Below are 21745 nucleotides of genomic sequence, written 5' to 3'. Positions count from 1 at the left end.
CGGGTTGCCAAGATTGTTTACAAGAAATAGCTTCTTCTTTCTTTTTTATTTATAAACCGGTAACTTCATCATTAACTTAAATTTAAAACTAAACATGATTACATTCAGAGGTCCAAGTCATCCTTGCTGTTCCACAATAATGTGTTTTTTTCTGACTGAATAAAACCCAAAGGGCATTCCTACTGTACAATAAGCCAATCACATGGAGGTGACTTTATGTCCCACCTTATTCATCTACACTTCTAAGAAGGCACCTGCCAAGAGATAAGTGAGGTTTATAGTATCTGTACAGAATCATCAGTCGACTGGTAACAACATGTCATTACTCAGCCGTACTGTAGAGAACCCCATCACAGTCACTCTCTCTGGCCCCGGGACACTCTCACAAAACACTCTGTGACTTCTAACCCCATGTAGAAGGTGCTCCTCCCCCGCTGGTACCTAGCACACAGAGGGGTTGTAAAGGCACTCGCCAAACCCAGTGGTTTCTTGTTGCCAGGGGACCTTACCACAAGTGGATCACAGGCAGGTCATCTAGGGTCTCTGAACCTCCTCCCAGTCTTCAGCAAGCAATGGCAGAGTGAGGAGTTCTCTCAGAAACCTCTGCCCTGCACACCAACAACTGGGCCACAACCAGTGGACCTTTCTCTTACAGCCCTGGACACTCACAACAGATGCAAGTTTTAGTGTTACTGACTTATGAAAGTGGACTCTGGACAGGCACCTTATGTCTAGTTATACCTTACGCATGTTCAGGAACTCATATTTAAATTCTCAACGCCACTTGTCCATGGGGCGGAGATTGGGGACATTGCCCTGTGTAGGGTGCCGTCTTTCGGATGGGACGTTAAACGGGTGTCCTGACTCTCTGTGATCACTAAAGATCCCATGGCACTTATTGTTAGAGTAGGGTTGTTAACCCCAGTGTGCTGGCTAAATTCCCAATCTGGCCCTCATACCATCACAGTCACCTAATTATCCCCAACTTAAAATTGGCTCATCCCCCTCCTCTCCCCTGTAACTGTTCCCCAGGTTTTTTGCTGTAAATGAAGCTAAGTCAATTTAGCTGGTAAAATAACGGTTAAATAAAGACACAACGACAGTATCTAAGTCACAGATTTGAACTATATGAATGATTTTCCTTTGCGTCTTTACTCTTGTAAAGAACTTCACAGCAAAACATTCAGATTGGGGGTTTGTTACGTTGTACTAGGGATCTAACGGTGCAGAATGGTTATATTCCTTGTTCTTCTTAAACTGTTCTTCTTAAAAAGTAAAGTTTCCACACATTCTGAATCATGTCTGCTGAAAGACTGTGGGACAGAAGAGTTAAACATGAATTTATCTTGCATAAAGGCTTCTCTGTGACAAAGCACCTTCTTTCTGGAGCTACTCAAGCAGTAATTGCTTGATTCTTGAATATGGCTGATTTTGGAGAGATCCTGAGGACCATTTTAGTTTGATCTTGTCTGTGACAATGTTAAGGTGGTTAAATGTTTCACAAACAGTGTATATTGCTGGTATTCTTGTTCAGGTCTTTTGCTGAATCGTAAGTACACCTGAAGATCCCTTTTAGTCGGTCACTCGGTGTAACATACTATGATGAGTCAACCAATCATATTCACCTAAAGACAACTGAAATCACACCCAGCGGGCCAATGGATGCCGAGCCGGCCCTCGGAAGCCCCGCCTTCCTGGCTATATTACCGTGGGCTCACATTTATTTCCTCAATTGTTTGCTCTTCAGTTCACCTGAAGGAAGAACGTGTCACGCAATTTACAACCCTTTCAAGCACACAAAGACCATGAGATTCGACTCTGATGTAGGTGTCTCTTAGTGGGGAGTGACTACTCGTCCCCCTAGATGTGTTGAAGTGTTGGGTCTTTATATAATTTTTTAGGTGTTAACTAAACGCCTACCACTTCTACTCTACTTGTGTAGCCAGTGCTTCCTTGCTTGAGTAGTTCAAAAAGGCTAACCAGCGAAGTTGGAACCTCCGACCGTGCCCTAGGCCATGTGGTTTCACCACAAAAATATAAGTTACTCACGAGTTCTGTCCTGTTTGCCTGGGGTGGAAACACTTTCGGGAGGCATTGGCTCGGACCAGTTTGCGTCACCATTGTCTCCGGCTGGATTCGACTTCCATTGAGGAAAGGTATTTTCCTCCTGTCCCTGCAGCGGTGAAGCGTAACTTACCCGTTTAAAGATTTCTACAAGTAGCTAAATGCAACCTGGGATTCCCCTCATTCAGCCCGGTTGGTGCTACTGGGTTATGGCGAGTTCATGAATGTAAAGGGTATGGAGGAAGCAGGGCTCATTTGCACCCCACCGATAGATGAAAAGCTAGCGAGTTACTTAGATCCAGAGGCTAACAAGGGGGCAGATCCTAGCACTGTGCTTCCGAATAATCAGTGACACTACCAGGCGGATCAGCTGAACAAAGTGTACCAGGCTGAGTATGTGGTGGACCGGTCATTGAATGTGGTCACAATACGACAAACGTATAATTTTGATTTACTGCAGTAGCTGAATGAGACCGTGGAGTCAACAAAACCAGTTTAAGAGCTTCTCGATAAAGTCGATTTTGTGGTGGGTCTGTCCCGCTGTACTATCCTGGCTTTGCTGAAAAATATGGGGGCAACGGTTGACGTTGTCCCGTATTCATGAGAGGGACAGGCAGATGTATTTGAATGAGCAAGTTTCGCCAAATAACATTGTTTGGCTCGGCTATCGAGTACTTACAGACCCGTTTCAAGGAGAAACAGAAACAGAATGTAGCTCTACACTTTCACCTTCACGGGTGAGGCTCGGCAGTTCCCGAGGCATGAAGGACAAGTGTCCAGGCCAGAGGCGGGTTGCCTCGGGCCAGGAAGTGGCTTCGAGTTTTTAACTGTTGTCATGACGCTGGCCTGGGGGTAGGCTTATGACAGTCATAAATACATCTCCCCCTTTTTTCCTCTCTCTACCCTACTGATGTTACATTTGCAAACCCCTTTGGTTTACATAGAGATTCTGGGAACATCAGAAGGTGGGGGGAAATGAACCATATTTTGGTAATCCAACCAGTTGAATATGCGTTGATACTTAATGAATATGATGTCAGTTCGGTTGTCATCTGAGACATTCTCATCAATGATAGGATGACATAAACTGTACAGTGGAAAGTCTACACATTATAGTTATCAGATTCACATGGAATTGTTGTGCAATTTAAATGTTTGGATATGAAATTATTTCTGAGGGGATGAAATGTGATTTTAGCTTCAAAAATGTGAGAATTGGGTTTTCATGAGTGAATTAGGCCCAACTCAGTGGCTCGCCAACGTGAAGAGACATTGGTTTTCAACTATGAAACACACCCTCCTCTCCCTTCCTATATAATGCCTTGACGACAATATAACTTCCTGTTCTGGGGACATTAACACGACTGCCTTGACGTTAGAAGGGCCGGTGACACCTACAGAGCAAAGCCAATCTCAGCTACCCAACGAAATTAGCATTGAATCATCACGTGAAGAGGACGATCGACACGTTGAATATGATGAATTCCGACAATACCAGCCAGAATATAACATGAGCATATAAGCATGGCAACGGGGTATGAACTTTGAACTCTGATTCACTCCAGCCGCCAAGCGTGAACTGGGAAATGACAGACAGAGTATACCGTCTACCACACAATCCCGTTACTAAAATGGGCACAGTTTACCACCAGAGACGCTCTTCAAAGGATGGAAGAACTCTTGGGCAACTCCGCCTTCCATCTACCACCAACCTATTGAAGCACAGCTCAGAGTAAATATTCATTGCATTTTCCTTTTCCAAGTGGGCGGTAATTTAGAATGCATAAGATCCTGTATTTACGATAGAGACATCGCTTCTCCCTTTGTTCTTCAGCTTTCCCGCTCTTTCACTCAAACCCAACCCCCTTTTCTTTGGGTAACCAGCTGTCATATCTGTTCCGCCCGCTAGTGACGTTTTCCTTTATGACGTAATTTGTAATCAAGTTATGATTAATTATGTGTATGTGTAATTCTGTGTGATTTGTTAGGTATTTAGTAAATAAATAATTAAACCCGATTTTGTATTGCTGATTCAACTTGTTAGCCAGGGTTCGTGAAGATAACCAAGAATTTACAACTTTCAGATGAGACTGAAATAAGGTGACAATTAATATTGACTGCTATGGATGTAAAATATGACCAGGTCTTTAAGAGTTTATTCGGAAGATAACAGCTCTATAAATATTTTTTCATGGTGCCCCGACTCTCTAGTTAATTACATTTACATGATTAGCTCAATCAGGTAATATTAATTACGGAGAAATTATTTTATAGAATAGCATGTCATATCACTTAATCCGGCATAGCCAAAGACACGACAATGGGTATGCTTGACATTGGCAAATACTGGGGAGTTTTTCAGGATAAAGAAATGTATGGAGCTAAGCACAGGCAAAATCCTAGCGGAAAAACTACTTCAGTCTAGAGGGGGATGCAAGTGGGTCCGACAGAGATCATTGTGGTGTGGGAGAGGGCAGTCAGACAGACGATTTTGGGATGAAATATTTTTATTGTACCGCAGATTATTTAGAAACGGTCATCTTTCTGCCGAGGCTAACCTATTGTATTAAAAGCACATCTTTGTCACGTTATTCACACACTCTCAGCATTTCGCTGCTTCAAGTTAAGTGGCCTACATCTCCAATCCTATTTGGATGTACGAGATCAAGTGCGGCTAGTATATGTGTGGTCTCATTGAAATAGAGTAGGCTGCCTATTTATGGGCAGGGAATCACTGTCAGGTATCTTTCCAAGGAAATGTACTTATTAAATATGATTAGGCTATAGTTGCCTGTATATTGCCTGGAAATAAATGTTGATCACCCATATTTGTCTTCGTCTGAAAATCGTAGGCTATAAAAATATCTCAAGAGAAAGTGCAAATCACTCCGACTCTGCTTTCTTCAGACTATGTCTAGAATATTGGCTGATATAGCTCAGTAATATCGATATCTTAATATAACGGGCCATGTGAGAATCTCTGGTAATTTAACCTGAGCTATTTTTTAGGTTATTTTTGTGCATTATTACATTGCCTACAGAATGCAAAATTGCCTGGACCATGGCTGGCAAGTGAGCTGTGTCACATATGCCTAAAGTAACAGGCGAGTGCGGTATGAAAAGCTACAAGGCAGGAGGGGGATGAAGAAATCAGTCCCATGCAGACCTCTACTTCAGTCTGCTGTGCAATAGACACTGGGAGACCAATTCACCTTTCAACATGACAATAACATACAACACAAGGCCAAATCTAAGCTGGAGTTGTTTACCAAAAAGACAGTGAATATTCCTAAGTGGCTAACTTACAGTTTTGACTAAAGCCCCTACTCTATCAAGTTTTCAAGATAAGTGACTTTCAAAATACAGAAATCATCACCCCAATACAGAGATGATTTCAATATTTTGAAAGTTACATATTTTGAAAACTTGATTGATGACAAGCAAAAGATTTTGGGACTATGTCAACAATAGACTAATGAAATAAATACCGAAAGTGAGTTTTTAGGTTTGAGTTTTCCTTTAAGGTGTCAGCATGCTTCAGTTCGGCTGGCTAGCGAAAGTCGACTAGGCAAACCGGACGAGCGTGCTTGCAGGATCCCTAAAAAGACATTCGCTTGAAAAATGACAGTAGAGGGTGATCAGCTGGTAATAGCCATCTACGGCCAAACAAAGGAAATTACGACACACCCAAACATGGAAGACACGCGCGGGAAAATAAAATAGTGTACACAGAGAGATAAATAGTGAGAAAATTGAAGTTGTGCGTATTGCCACATATCTACTTGATTTGATGTACCAAGCAACACATATTGTATAATAGGTGAGATAAGGAGACAGAGAAGATGCCCGCTACAGGTTCACAATGGTGGCGGTAGGGGCACATGGCCTAGAGAGCTATGGTGGAGTGGAGTGTTTCAAGAAAGTTCTTTTGAGTCCAAACTGCTTCAGAAAACCGATGATGGCTGTCCTGCCAGGTACCACAACGTTAAGTCCTCATGTTTTCCTGGGAGATGCAGCTTTCCTCATACATGAGAACATCTTGTGCCTTCATCCAGGTATGTTGATAATAGAATGTTGGAATGAATTTCACTTTTTCTGTTTCTAATTTCCCTTGATACTGAATACATGTATGAAACCTCTATGAGAAATTTCATTTTATCAAGGCTTTTGGAATATGATTGCTGGAAAAATATTTAAATTGTTTGTTTTTTTGTTTACCAAAAAAAACAATTTAAATACGGTTTAAAAACAGTTTTTGGAGAATTTAGCAAATTAATTAAAATAAATAAAACAGAAATACCTTATTTACATATGTTTTCAAACCCTTTGCTATGACACTCACATTTCCGCCCAGGTGCATCCTGTTCCCATTGATCATCCTTGACATGTTTCTTAATTGGTAAATTCAATTGATTGGACATGATTTTGAAAGGCACACACCTGTCTACATAAGGTCCCACAGTTGACAGTGCATGTCAGAGCAAAAATCGAGCCATGAGGTCGAAGGAATTGACTGTAGAGCTCCGAGACAGGATTGTGTGGAGGACCAAAACATTTCTGCAGCATTGAAGGTCCCCAAGAACACAGTGGCCTCCATCATTCTTAAATGGAAGATGTTTGGAACCACCAAGACTCTTCCTAGAGCTGCCCGCCCGGACAAACTCATCATTCAGGGGAGAAGGGCCTTGGTCAGGGAGGAGACCATGAACCTGATGGTCACTCTGACAGAGGTCCAGAGTTCCTCTGTGGAGATGGGAGAACCTTCCAGAAGGACAACCATCTCTACAGCACTCCTCCAATCAGGCCTTTATGGTAGAGTGGTCAGACGGAAGCCACTCCTCAGTAAAAGGCACATGGCATCCCATTTGGAGTTTGCCAAAAGACGCCTAAAGGAGTCTCAGACCATGTGAAACAAGATTCTCTGGTCTGATGAAACCAAGATTGAACTCTTTGGTCTGAATGCCAAGCGTCACGTCTGGAGGAAACCTGGCACCATCCCTAATGTGAAGCAGGATGGTGGCAGCATCATGCTGTGGGGATGTTTTTCAGCGGTAGCAACTGAGACACTAGTCAGGATTGAGGGAAAGATGAATGGAGCAAAGTACAGAGAGTTCCTTGATGAAAACCTGCTCCAGAGCACTTAGGACCTCAGACTGGGGTGAAGGTTCACCTTCCAACAGTACAACAACCCTAAGCACACAGCCAAGACAACACCGGAGTGGCTTCGTGACAAGTCTCTGAATGTCTTTGAGTGGCCCAGCCAGAGCCCGGACTTGAACCTGATCGAACATCTCTGGAGAGACCTGAAAATAGCAGTGCAGTGACGCTCCCCATCCAACCTGACAGAGCTGGAGAGGTTCTGCAGAGAAGAATGGGAGAAACTCCCCAAATACAGGTGTGCCAAACCTGTGGCGTCATACCCAAGAAGATTCGAGGCTGTAATCGCTGCCAAAGGTGCTTCAACAAAGTACTGAGTAAAGGGACTGAATACTTATGTAAATGTGATATTTCATTTTGTTTTTAAATATAAATTAGCAAAAATGTCTAAAAAAAAACTGCTTTGTCATTATTATTGAATGTAGATGGAAAACAATTTAATCTGTTAAAGAATAATATAACAAAATGTGGAAAAAGTGAAAGTCTGAATACTTTCCAAATGCACTATATATTATTTATATTTTGGATTGTTTATATGTTTTTTTAAATGCACAAAACAAATCTCAATCATTGAGGAACATTCAATTAGAAACATGTCAAGAACAAATGCAACATTTACAATATCAATTTAAAGGCACTTCAGATTCATTCAAATATTTTTGACTTTGTACATTTGGACAAACTGCAAGACTGCATTGCAGTAAATAATATGAAACAAGTTGTAATATATACAACATAAAGTTAGAGTTTTTAAAACAGACTGCAATGAAGATTAATTCACTGTAAATAATCTGAAAAGAAGATGGGCTAAACGGTATGCAGAATCATTAAAGATGATTGGACAGAAAACTGTGGCATTCTGTTCATTACATCATGTCTTTAATAAAGGTTTTATGTCAGTGTTTAGGATATAATTTGCATTATAAAGTGCAATATGATGCATTTTATGTGAAATCTGTTAGAAACAGTATTTTATTACACATTTATCATAATTCAATGTTATAAATGACAACACAAGAAACAAAATAGTTTTCGATCACATTCTAAAATGCAGTTTGGATTAAGACAGAGTATTATGACAGTATATACTTTTGCATCACTAGATCAATGCTTCAAGAAAATTATTTTATATTTAATTAAGGTGTTTTCACATTCATGTTATACATTGTTGGATGCATTTGCAGTTCGCTTTGGTTGTTTTTCAGATTATTATGTGCCCAATATAAATTAATGGTAAATTAATGTATTGTCATTTTGAAGTCACTCTTATTGCAAATAAGAATATAATATGCTTCTAAAAAATGTCTACATTAATGTGAATGCTACCATGTTTACGGATCATTCTGAATGAGTCGTGAATAATGATGAGTGAGAAAGTTACAGAGGATCAAAGATCATACACCCCCGACGACATGCTAACCTCCCCTGTTATTGTTAATGGTGAGAGGGGGGGGTGTAGCATCTTGGGGGTATGATCTTTGACCCTCTGTAACTTTCTCACATTGCATTCTCAAATGCATCCAACAAGTTTGTAGAGTCACAAGCTTGATTTAGTCAATCCATGAATATGGGACCAAATACTAAACTTTTGACCACTTCCTTTCTAAGAATCTTTAAGGGTGTCAATAATGTTGACCCTTACCTTCTTTTGCTGAGTAATTGTATTAGTATAAAAAAAATGTTTTTTTGTAGCATACGGTTTATTTAGCCGGATTTAGGTATTTTAATGATTTATTTTACACTGTCGTTATTGCTCCTCTTTATCAAGGGTGCCAATATGTTAGGACTTCACTGTATATAGCATTACTCTCAGATCGAGGCATACTATCTAGTACCTAACTAGTGGAGGTTGCATGTGGTACAAATCACATTGTGGGAGCACCTCTGAGTATGAATTAGGCTGTTTGAGAAACTTTGCATCATAAACAACCTGCATACAAATTGTTTGAAGTACAATAGACCAACGTTGCTACTGTAGTAGCAAAACCTCAGCAGAGTATGGGTGAAGTAGGCCTGGTGATGCTCATGTGAATATCCTTTCTTTTTCAGGCTTCAGACCAATGCCTACTTCTGACTTAAAACAACGCGATTTGTGTTTAATTATCCTAAAAAGTCATCCATCCAGCTATTGTCAGAAGCAGACGTTGCTGTCACTGTCGTTGTTGCAGTGTTCCCACCGATAGGATCCAGAAATCCATCCATGAACATATCGGGATTGCTTGGTGCAGAAGATGGCTGCATTACAGGCTCTGAAGAGAAGGTATCATCAATAAATAGACTCTGGCTTTGTGCAGGAGCAACAGGGGTGATGGCAATTTCTGGAGTATCTAACCCTAGGAAATCATCAAAGGTGCTAGAGTTGGAATTGGTTTGACTGGGCTTCTCTGTCACAGTGTCTCCACTGACTGAATTATTAGTCATCCCAAAGATGTCATCAGAAAATGTGTAAGGATCCGCAAAGGGGTCTGCTCCGTCTTGGCCGAACACATTGGAAGCAGGTGATTGAGCAGTGATACTAGTACTACACTCTGTGCCGAATATGTCGAAATCAACGTTGTTCGACACTGCCTGGATTGGTGTGGGTGTACTTAAATCAAATAGATTTTGGCTCTGTATCTCAGTGTGATCTTGTTCAGTGGTATTGGTTTCATCCTGCCTTGCTTGGTCAGGGACTATAAACTCGTTACCAATCCCGAATATATCTTGATTCTCTGTAGATTTCATTTGAGACCCTAACATGCTGAAGGAATCGGCAGCAGGAGCACTGGCTGAGAGAAAATCATGGCTCAGAGATACTGTTGATGATGATGTGTCTCCTGAGACATTGATGAATATATCCTCTTGAGGTTGTGGCGGATCAAAAGGATTGGGAGATTCTTGAGAAACCTCTCCACCCAGATTAAAAAGCCCTCCTTCGCTGAGATTATTTTCTTCTACCCCCAGCACGCCAAACGTTTGATTCATGAGGTTGAGAGATGCGTCTGGGTTTGTCTGAGTGGTCAGTGGGACAGCTGGTCTAGAATTTACACCATTTCCAAAAGGGTCGTCGACTGTGTCCCAAAGTGGTCCAGAAACTGGACAGGATACGTCGTCACCACTCTTAGAAGTTAAAGTCTGATCGGTTGAGGCCTCTAATATTTTGTCAGCAACTGTCATCTCTGTATCGTTCACAACAGTGGAACTAGAATTGAGATCACTGGAGACAGGCAAAGCAGTGTCGAAAATTGACAGGCTTTCAACTTCGCTTCCCTGTGACGTTGGCTCGGGGTCACTGAATGGATTCATATCCTCAGCATCCACCACAGAGCTGATGTATTCAGAGGCAAGCAGAATAGGCTCTACAGGAGATAGATTGTCACCTGTGAAATCAGGGACAATCAAAGGAATCGTAGACTCAAGTGATGGGAGGGTGTCCGTGGTATTACCTTCAATTAGAACACTGTTAAATGGATTGAGGTCTTCAGAAAAGGAGTTTTCAATGACATTACTTACACCCTCTGGTTGTTCCAAAGGTGAGGGTTTAGCTAGGTCACCACCTGTTCCTTTTTCTGTATCAAATACCTCATCCTTCATACCTTCCACATGTTTCTCTTCTGTCTGAACACTGACTGTTTCTTTCCTTTCATCTTCTGTGTCTGCTTTGGTCTCTTGGGTTTTCTTCAAATCCTGTCCTTTATCTGGTGATGATTGGAACAGTTTTCCCAAGATGCTCCTGGGTTTGGCGTCAGGTTTCTTCTTATCCGTAGTTTCAGCCTTGTTGGTTTTTTCATTTCCACCTGACGTGAAAAGTTTTGACAAAGGACTTTTTCGGTTAGACCAGGATCCTCCCTTTTTCATAGGTGTTTTCTCATTCTGTTTGTTAACAGAGCTCTTCGAAGAGTTGGATCTCCCTACACCTTTCGACTGGTCAACCGTTGTCTCCTGCTGTTGTACTTCATCACTGCCATCAAGTTGATTTTCAGTATTTGTACGATTCTTCTCCTCAAGGTTCGGCTCGCTTTCCCTGACCTTTTGATCAACAGAATCAGATTGTTCAACTTGTTCTGCTCCAATGTCCATCATCTCTGCAGGTTCTGGGAGATTCACTGTTTTTGCCTCAGGAGTTGAATGATCATTTACTTGGACAACATGTGGATTATCAACAATATCAGAGGTCAGTAATAGTCCATTTAGACTCTCGCTGTTTGTGTTGACAGCCACTGGAACCTCGAACTGTGTGTTCTCCTGGCTGACACCAATACCTGCATGTTCTGCAACAGATGCTTGAGCACTGTCAACATGTTCACCATTGTGTCCTTCCATTTTCTCATGGGAATTGTATTCATAGGGATCTGTAATTTTTTCATGGGAATTATATTGATATGGATTATAAATCACCTCACTTTGTACTTCTCTTTCCTCTGCCTCAACTGACAAATGACCTTGCTTCATTGTGATATTGTTATCTATCTCCTCAACAGAAGCATAACCTGGGTGACCATTTTGATTTTGATTTTCGCTATCTGAATTCAACTCAGAGGCAGATGGACTGTCTTCTTTGTCAAGATCATCATCAAGGCTTGGTGAAAACCGAACAGACTTTTTAGTTTTCCCCGCAGAATCTTTCTTTCCATCAGAAATCGAAATGTATTTCTTTACTGCTGATGGCGTTGACTTAACCTGCTCTGTTTTCTGTTTTGTGGTGGTGACCGAGCTTCCTGGCATGGTACGAGATGAAGAGACAACGGTTTTCACTGTGGTAACTGTTTCCTGTTGAAAGAGGGCTCTTTTGGATGAAACACTCCATGGTCTGGTCTTCTCTGTACGAGGTGCCTCAGGTGAGTCAATCACATCTGTTTTTGATATTTCCCTCCTTCCTGAAGCTGTAGCAGTAGGGTGTATATTGTCCTGTTCTGAAAGCACCTCTTTCCTTACTTCAACCTGGTTTCTCTTTGGTGTATTTTTCCCTGCTAGGTTTTCTGATCTATGATTAATCAATGACCTTTCCTGGGTTGGTGTGTCAGTAACTGGCACGATTGGTCTCGGAGTGTTAACCTGCTGTGCACTTGAACGACTAACCCCTGTCCATTTCTTCTCTGGTGGCCAACTATGCTTCAGCTTGTTCCTGCTATCAGGACTACTGTCACTAATAGGTTCCCTGACTGACTTTCCCTGACTGACACCTGCAGAGGGCTCTGCTAAACCATCAACAAAATCACCAACTGTCATGTTAGCTTTAGGATCACCAACTGCCATGTTAGCTTTAGGGCCTTTAGACCTTGTAGAGCCTTTGGGAATTTTCTTGTCATTCTTGTTATCTGGTTCAGGTTCTTGGGGCTTTGGAAGCCAGCGATCTTTGTGTTGTTTGTGCCCAAACCCCTCATCATAATTTCCCTTCCTTTTAAAAAGCTGGTCGTAGTGGGAAATGCAGTAGAACTCTCCATAAAGAGATGAATAGTTTCGAATGCTGCAATGAAGTCAAAAACAAACATATATAGTCATGTTGTAGGCCTATTAGAAATTAATTAATTTTATTTTTGTTTGCTTGATTTAGTTTCTCATTCCTTTTAAAATGCTTAAGAATTACTTCAATTAGAAATAGATTTTGAGAATTCACATATTAAAGATCACGGGTGGTTGCATATCTCATGTAATGGTCAATTCTATATTTGTTTATTGATTGATTGATTGATTGATTGATTGATTGATTGATTGATTGATTGATTGATTGATTGATTTGCATTGGATATACCGGTATCACAGGAAATATCTCACCTGAGCTTCTTTTTACAATGTTTGCAACAGAAGCAGCTGTTGTGAAGCACCAGTTTATTGGCCACCATTTTCTCCATGGGGTAGACAGGTGTCAGGCAGGTGGAGCATATCTCCTTCTCAGGGGACTGAAACTATGACGATAGCAACAATGTGATGATGATTGTACTGTTATACCATATATTTACACAGTTTTTCACTAAATGCATAGATACTGTAGCTGTTCATAATTTGCTGTACCCAAAGTGGACTATGAGCATGTAGTCAGAGTTATGTTGTTTTTAATTGACTTCGGCAATGTTGTGATGGTGTTGGCGATCGTTCCCAAAATGGTGCAAACAATGTCTGGACAGAAGAAAGTATGAGAAATATCCACATTGGAGCAAAATAAGTTGCTCTGGACATGAGAGCGTCTACTAAATGACTAAAATGTAAATGTCAAATGTAAATATCATTATTTAATACAATATTTATTGATAATTTACACAACAGAAAATATATCAAACATATTGCAATTATTTGATAAAAGGACAAAACATTTGACTATAGTTACAGTTCAAAAAGTCCATGAGACACAATTTAACACCAATACTGTCTATACAAATCTTTTAATAATTATGGTAACATCATTTGCAGCTAAGAAGAAATATTTATATGACATAATTAACTAAATGGGCCATACTGGATACATGTGGGTTACAATAATACATCAATTAAATTGTTTTTGCAAACCATGCTACATTAAATGTGTCATTTCAAAGTTTTCCAGGTTTTGGTTGACCAAATGTTACAAAAACCGTACCACCTTCTTTGGCGTTTTCTGAAAAGGGATGACCTGACCTTTGCATGATAGGGGATGTCACGACTTCATACCTGGTTGGACTGGTGACTACTCCAAACTTCTCAGAGTGCTTCGTGACAAACGTCGAAGTCTTTGACGAGACAAATGTGTTGCCGAAGCAGTCCATCTCCTCGTATTTCTCACTGACCGTCTTTGTGCCAATGATTCCGGCAGGAACAGTCTCAGGGACAGTTTGCACCTCCAAAATGCTGACCTTTCGTCTTGGACTAGCAGGACTGTAGAAGTGGTTTGGGGAATCAGAGGCAGATTGTTGACCCAGGTCACCATTGGCTCCATGGGAGCTTGGGGAAGGACACCGCTCTGGTTTAGGCTTGAATGATGAGAACTGTGGCTGTGGTGACTTTGGCTGTTCTACAGGCTTCCTGGCAGCAGAGTGAATGGAGATGAATGATGGAGAGGATGGGGAGGTAGAGCTTTGTTTGATTTGGGGCTTGTCAAGTACCGGAGAGAGTGAGGATGACTCTGATCTTTTTGACGATCCTGATGCACCTTTCGTTTTCCCCTCAGATGCCTCCCTAGCTGGTTCTGTTTTGGCCTTAGTGGCCTTGGTGGATGCGATACTGATTTTTCTTATGTTGTTGGTGGGTTGATGGCTTTGCTCGGTCTGCAAGGATTCGTTGAAGAGTCCTGATAAACCTGCGATATCAGCCTCAGATTTTAAATTGGATACAGAATACAAAGCCTTTCTGATCGCCTCCTCTATGTCAATAAGTTTTGCTAACGTCTGCTCTTTCAAATGCATTATATCTCTGCTTGCCTTTTCTAGGTCTCCGAATACAGTCTCTACCGAAGATCCACTTTCCATATCATTGCTCACTGACTCTATTTCAACTTTCTTTTCCCCTTTTGTGTGACTTTGCTTTGTATGTTTACAAGGCGTGACTATCCAAGCGGGTACATTCTCAAATAAGCTCTTTAATGAACTGACATCCACTTCCCTCGTCTCTCCCTCTATCTCTTGAACTTGAGACAGGATCGTCTTGAGTTCCTCTCGTTTCCTCAGATTCTCGAATATCTCCATCGCTGCCTTCACGTTCCCTCTCATAATGTCATCTTTGTGAACAGACAGCCTCTGACGTCGCTGGTCCTCGGTCTCTTTCTTTTCTTTCTTCTTCCTCAGAACTACTTTGTCCTCAGGTCTCTGGTGATGCTCCTCTTGGCAGCTCGTCACTGTTATGGATGCTCCTCCTGGCAGCTTGTCACTGTTATGTTGGCTCATTGAAAGTCTATCTGTCGTAGTTGGGGAGTAGGGTTCTTGGAGATCTGTATTGCAGCCCTGATTGTGAATATCTGTTCTCCCCTGCTGCACAGTAGAGGGGTTTATCTCCTGTTGCATGTTGGTGTTTTTGGTGACCTGTTTTTCTTGGCTGACCTTTTCCCGAATTACGTTGATCTTATTTGGCAGCACAGGGGCTGTGTCCACAACATTCTTCTCCTTCCCCCTGAAGTTTTGGATTGCGACCTGAAAGTCTGTGTTTATTTCCTGTTGTACATTACCATCTTCTGTGTAGCTCTGCATGCACATTCGGATCTCTTTTGCTGCATTGATTTTCTGTATTACGTTTCTGTCCATCTCATTTTCAGTGCCATTTGACATGGCCGAACGATGATCAACTGCCAATGTTGTTCCAATGTTTTTCTGTTCCCGCTTTTGCTTAAGCTGAACTGACTTTTTGTACTCGGCTGGGATGTTATTGGTAGCACTGGCCTGAGGTGAGTTCTGCTTTGCTTTATTAATACATTTGGGTTGTGAGTCCTTTGTGGTTTGTTGTCTATTTGATGAAGGTTTCTGAGGCAGAGGAGGGGGAGATGGGTTCCCTGGTTTCATTTTGGGGGGAATGACTGGGCTTTGTTGGTTACCTTTAATCGGGCTAGGTGTTTTTGGAGGAGGGGTGGAATTCTCTGTTGCGTCGCTGGGTGTTTGTTTTGAGCGTTGTGGTTTTGGTGGTAGAGCCGGCTTCTGGTATTGTGTTTTGTCATTTGCTTTGGGAGGAAGTGGAGGTGGCCTTAGGGCTTCAGTGGAGGGTGTTTTAGGGTTTTCATCAAGATTTGTAAAAGTGACAGTTGCTGAAGTCTGTGCTGCGCTGGCTGGTGGTTCGCCAAGGGTTACTGAAACCGAAGGAGACAATTCAGTGTCAGATGGAGGCATAGATACTACAACACACTGCTTTTTCACAGTCTCTGCATCCCTTTTCTTTCTGCTCCCTGCATAACCTGAGTTCCTGTATAGCATGGCAGCTTTATAGTCTCCTTTGGACACATTTATACTAGACTTTTCAAGATATTGCAGCGCCATCTGCATATTACCTCTTACAATTTCCTGTTTGTCTACTAGCGGTCTCTGCTCTGTCGCAGCACTGTGCAGAGACCTAATAGCAGCTTTTATATCTCCTCTCACCACTTCTGCTTCTGCCTCTTCTGTCCCTGTCCTCTCAATATCATCAAACTCTGAGTTTACATAAGGGTGGGTTTGTGTGCTGCCGGAGACCGCTGGCGGTGAATCCGCTGTGTTAACATGTATGACATCTGAACTCCTTGACACGTAGCCCTGTTGGCAAGCCTCAATTTTCTCCTGATCTCTCTCTGCGTCACTGACCTTTCGGAAAGTCGTCGTGATCCGCTGGCCTCTGGAGGTTGACGAAGACGCAGACTGCCTCACTGTCGTCGAGGTCTGTCCTTGAGATGAGATGTTGACGTTGTATATTTTTCCCGGCACGATGATGTCACGCTCCACACATAGACTCTGGTTCTTTGCCAGCTCAAGGGACTGCTTCGCTGCCTTCACATCTCCCGATACAATTTCCTCTTTGTGTGTCTGGTTTCCCTCTGATTCCGGCCCCTGTGTTGCTAGATCCATGTCATAGATAGTTCCCGGGGTTATGGTATCGCGCTCCAAGTGCATACTCTGTTGCTTTGCTCTTTCTAAAGACTGCAGAGTAGCTTTGATGTCACCGGCTACGATTTCCTCCTTTTCCATAGAGAGAGTCTGTTTTAAAGCAAGTTGCTGCTTAGCTGAGGAGATATCCCCACGGATGATCTCTTCTTTAGAAGTGCAGTTTTCAACACTAAGGTCAATGGAACCCTCTGTAGAAAAGACTCTTTTGGCATTCTTCACATCCCCTGGTAAGACGTCTGAAATGGTACGTTCCACTTGATCCTTCTGTTTCTGAAGATTTTTCTTCGCCTCCTTCACATCGCCTTGCACAATCTCAATCTGTTCCTTTGTCATGAGGTCAAGTTCATCCAATTCTGATTGCTGTATTTGAAGACTCTTCAGTTTTTGGAGATCTCCTTTCTCGATGCAACTCCTGTATAAGTCCACATTTCCCTTTTCATTTTCATCTAGTCTACATGAAGCGGTTGTCCTCTGATTGTTAGCAGTAGCTAACAGGTTGCCTATAGTTGACTTCACATCTCCCCTTGTAATCTCTTGACTATCCATTTTAGTTTGACAGAGAAGTGAGTAAACAGTCATCTCTACATGTCCTCCCTCAGATTCCTGCATGATGATCCCCTTCTTCATCAGCTTATCTTGAACAAGCAAGCTTTCAATGAGTTTCTGTACACTTTGATCTTTGTCTTGGTTTGTTGATGCTGGCTGGTTGACTGCGACTTCTAATACTGTTGTCTGAACTTTACCCTGTTCTACCTCTTTTAAGAGAGTGATCTGGGGCTTCAGGGTCGAACTGGACAATAACTGTAGCATGATGTTTCTGATGTTCCCTTCAACTATCTCTTCCTTCTGAATCTGTGCTCCCTCGGTTTTAATAAATTGGTATTTCACCATGTTGACGTTTGTGACCTCTTTTGCCTCTATTAAGATTCCACTTGAGTGGATGAATTCGAGCTGATGTAGACGAGACAGCGTGTCAATCACACTTTCAACTGTGACAATTTTGTCTAAGGGTGTGGTCTCGAACAGCCAGGTTGTGCTCTTCACGTCTGCTTTTGGGATCTCCTCCTCAATGACCTGTGCTGCATTCACATTGGATTCAGGATCCTTGATCTTGTCCAGTGTCTGGGATTCAAACAGCCACGTGCAGCGTTTCACCTCTCCTTTCTGGTTGTCTTCCCTGTGGACCATCTGGACAGGGCCCTGCTCCTCTGGCTCTCCCTTCAGCCTGTCGATGGGCTGGTTCTCAAAGAGCCAGGTGGACGTCCTGACATCGCCTTGCTGAACGTCTGTCACACTAACCATCCTCACACACTTCTTACTGGCTGACTGGTCAGACTCGAAGAGCTGTTTGTTGAGCTTCACAGTTCGGTTTCCGAAGTCTTCCACAACCTTGACTGTGGGTTCCTCGTCTTCCTCCTTAGCTGTTAGGGAGTCCAGAGGCTGGGTCTCGAACTTCCACCTGGCTGACTTGACATCACCCTTTTTTACATCTTCCTGGGTGACAGCTCGGATCACGTAGATCTCCTTTTCCGCCTTGATGGCATCAAGGGGCTTCGTCTCGAACATCCACCGAGCTCCTCTCACATCGCCACTCATCACTTCCTCCTTCTGGACTGTGGTAACCTCGTGGAACTGGCCTTCCTTGTCTCTAATGGCGTACAGTGGCTGGGACTCAAATAGCATGGTGCTGGACTTGACGTCGACGTTGCTCACTGGCTTTTCCACAGATTCCGACTTGTGTTCCAGAAACTGATCTTTATCATGGATCTTGTCCAGAGAGAATGTTTCGAAGATGAACTTCTTGTTATGGACGTCACCACCCTCGATGTCATTGACACAATGCATGTCTGGGCCATTTTCCTCCTTGTCGTTTATCGTGTTGATGGGACGGTTCTCAAAAAGCCAGGTGCATTTACGCACGGATCCTTTCTGAATGCTTTCGTCTTCATCACACACTTTTATAGACTCTGAACCTATTTCATCTAAGGACTTGGACTCAAAGATCTCCTTGACCCTAGAGACATCACCAGACTGGACATGCAACTCGCTGACATATCTAACATCTTGCTCTGTGTCTGTGTCCTTCCTTATCCTATCTAAAGTCTCTGTCTCGAAAAGGTGCTTCACTGTTTTCACACCAACCTCAGCCTTGACACCATCCTGAATGGTACTGCATAATTTAAAACTTTGCTCCTCACTGTCTTTAATGCTATCAAGAGGCTGTGATTCAAAAAGCCAAGTGACAGACTTCACATTGGTATTCTCAATCTCTTCTTCTTTATCTGGGATCTTTTCTGATTTGTCGTACAAGATGTCCACAGGCTGAGTCTCGAACAACCACTTGCAGGTCTTGACATCACCTTTGCTAGTCTCCTTCTGTTGCTCTGTTGAATTCTGCTGCTGCTCCGACTGGTTGAACTTGGAATGGATGCCATCAATGGTCTGTGTCTCAAAGAGCCACTTGGTCATCTTGACATCTCCTGACCTATCCTCCTGCCTGGTGATTCCTTTGATAACCTCAACATTCTTCTTTCCCTCCTCAAACTGGTCAATGGGCTTGGTCTCGAACATCCACTTGTAATTTTGGACACTTCCTTTGATGCACTCCTCTCTGTTGACCGTTGTGACCTCATGGAAATTCCCAGTGCAGTCTTTGATCGCATATAATGGTGTTGTCTCGAAGAGCGTTCTGTTTCCTTTCACATCTCCTGCCGTGATGTCGTTTTCTGTGTTTCCGTTCAGCACTTCCTCCTGAGATTGGGTGATATTGCAAAGGGGAATTGTTTCGAAGAGATGCTTGTATGATTTAACGTCACCCTTCTCAATCTCATGATCTTTACTTGGGATTTCTGCTCCGACTAAGGTCTCTTTTCTAATGTTGTAGTTCTCGAACATGTGCTTTTTGCCTTTGACTTCTCCTTGTTCATCAGTAGAGAGGATCACTTTCTTCAAATGCCCAACTTCATAGCATTCCTTCAATGTTTCCATGGGTTGTGTTTCGAACAGCCAGAGGGAGGATTTGACATCTCCTCCAAGTATCTCCTCCTTCTCCAGAGCTACTTCTGTGGAGTCTCCTTTCAGTGCTGCCAAGGGCTGGGTCTCAAACATCTTTAGTTTGTTCCCAACATCAGCATCAGGCACAACTTCGACCACTGTCCCCTGAAACCGGTCTTCTATGCCCTCCTCTCGGATGGAGTTGAACGGCTGAGTCTCAAACATCCATCTCTTCCTGTCCACCCCTCCTTTTTGCCCTTCCTCCAGTGATATCCCCCGGATGATCTGCATCCCAGATGTCCCCTTGTTGATGATGTCCAGAGGCTTAGTTTCAAAGAGCCAGCGTGCCGTGCTAATGTTGCTGCTACAGATCTCCTCTCTGCAGATGGACTTAATTTTGTGGATGTTGCCGCTTGCGTCTCTGAGTGCGCAGCAAGGATCAGCCTGGAAGAGCTTCACTGTCTTCCTCACATCTCCTTTCTGCTCCTGGAGCTCTGACTTCAGCTTGAGGAAGCTCTGGTCCTCTACAGAGCTACAACGGCCCAAGGCGTCCAGTGGCTTGGATTCGAAGAGTAGCCGAGTTCCTCTCACGTCTCCAATCTGCATCGGTTCCTTGAGAACAGCCTCAACCAGCTCGGCCTCCTCTGGCTGGAGTTTGTTGAGTGTATCCATGGGCTGGGTCTCAAACAGCCAAGTCGATGTCCGGACATCCCCTCGGACAGAACTCTGCCTTTGGACAATCTGTTGGGTTCCGTCCACCATGCAGTGCTCGAACATGGAGGATGTTCCTCTGACATCACCGCCTTGAAGAGTCTCATCTTCCAGAAGCTTCTTGGTCATGTGGGGGTGGTCCCCGATGTTGTCCAGGGTCCAGTTCTCAAAGATCCACCTCATGGACTGGACCTCACCCTGGTACCCCGCATCAGCTGCAGTCTGGGCACCTCCGGATTGCATCGCCGCAACCAACTCATCATCGACTACATCATTGATGTTTTCCCTCAGGTCTGGGTGAATGTGTTTGAAGAGTCTTTTCAGCTCATTCTTCTGTCGCTGTTGGTAGAATGTCGAGAAGGTTTCCTTTGGTGGGGGCACAGGGATGAAGGCTTGGTTGGGGCCACCTACGGCTGGGGACTCTTCATAGTTCTGAGGTCTGGGTGGGATAGGGGGAGGTGGAGGCAGAGGCAGGTCATCTTCCTCGTGACATGCTCCTGAAACTGTGTTTTTTGGGGCTATCTCGGCCATCTTGGAATGAAAAGAGAAAAGGGTCTTTGTGTTATTGTGAGTATTCAGTCGGTTAGAGAGTAGTATTAGTTAAGGTATGAGAAAACGTTAGGTAGCCATGCGTGTAGCAATTGAAGCCATACTTTACCTTTTTCTCTGTGCTTGTTAGATGTCTTTCACAGCAAACCATCTTCACTCAAGCTAAGGTTAGCCAAACTTCACGCCAGTTAGAAGAGGAGCGCTAAATGCCTATGTCTTAAAGTCACTGAGTAGTGTTTGACGCAAGGTATTTAATTCAGTTTCTGTTATTGCCTTGTGTTTGCTTTTCATATCAATATTATACATTTACCAAGTAGGAAAACTGCCATGTTAAAATGTGGACAGATTACAGTATGTATTTGACCGAGTTCAGGTAATAATGATGATTTTTTTTATTTGACCTTTATTTAACTAGGCAAGTCAGTTGAGAACAAATTCTTATTTTCAATGACGGCCTAGGAACAGTGGGTTAACTGCCTGTTCAGGGGCAGAACGACAGATTTGTACCTTGTCAGCTCGGGGATTTGAACTTGCAAACTTCCGGTTACTAGTCCAACGCTCTAACCACTAGGCTACCCTGCCGCCTCTACACTCTAACCACTAGGCTACCCTGCCGCCTCTACACTCTAACCACTAGGCTACGCTTCCGCCTCTACGTTCTAACCACTAGGCTACCCTGCTGCCTCTACGCTCTAACCACTAGGCTACCTGCCGCCGCCACACTCTAACCACTAGGCTACCCTGCCGCCTCTACACTCTAA

General features: G+C 43.1%; 2 protein-coding genes across 6 annotated transcripts in view; both read right to left on the bottom strand.

Moving 5' to 3' along the window:
• Positions 1–8738: 8738 nt before the first annotated feature.
• Positions 8739–21745, bottom strand: part of xirp1 (xin actin binding repeat containing 1) — a 29210-nt gene continuing 16203 nt past the window's right edge. For 4 of the 5 annotated variants that reach the window (XM_042329133.1, XM_042329135.1, XM_042329134.1 and 1 more), the window contains 2 exons: positions 16431–20966; positions 15905–15943 (listed from right to left, as the gene is read on the bottom strand). In XM_042329133.1, the coding sequence (XP_042185067.1) occupies positions 15941–15943; positions 16431–20966 (4539 nt within the window). In that variant the 3' untranslated portion in view covers positions 15905–15940. Of the gene's footprint in view, positions 12668–12975; positions 13107–15904; positions 15944–16430; positions 20967–21745 lie in introns of those variants that run through there. The other variant, XM_042329136.1, reaches the window with a different exon arrangement.
• On the bottom strand, positions 13426–15662 carry LOC112260932 (xin actin-binding repeat-containing protein 1-like). Its single transcript, XM_024436312.2, has one exon. It carries the CDS (start codon positions 15660–15662, stop codon positions 13728–13730), a length of 1935 nt encoding a protein of 644 aa, XP_024292080.1. The 3' UTR covers positions 13426–13727.

The sequence above is a fragment of the Oncorhynchus tshawytscha genome, linkage group LG10 (genome assembly GCF_018296145.1).
Source record: "Oncorhynchus tshawytscha isolate Ot180627B linkage group LG10, Otsh_v2.0, whole genome shotgun sequence".
NCBI classification, from domain to species: domain Eukaryota; kingdom Metazoa; phylum Chordata; class Actinopteri; order Salmoniformes; family Salmonidae; genus Oncorhynchus; species Oncorhynchus tshawytscha.
This window is presented reverse-complemented; position numbering and strand designations above follow the sequence as displayed.

Bases quoted from the DNA above. Each gene is read 5' to 3' on its own strand.
- LOC112260932 (XM_024436312.2), bottom strand. From the start codon at position 15,662: ATGAAACCAGGGAACCCATCTCCCCCTCCTCTGCCTCAGAAACCTTCA.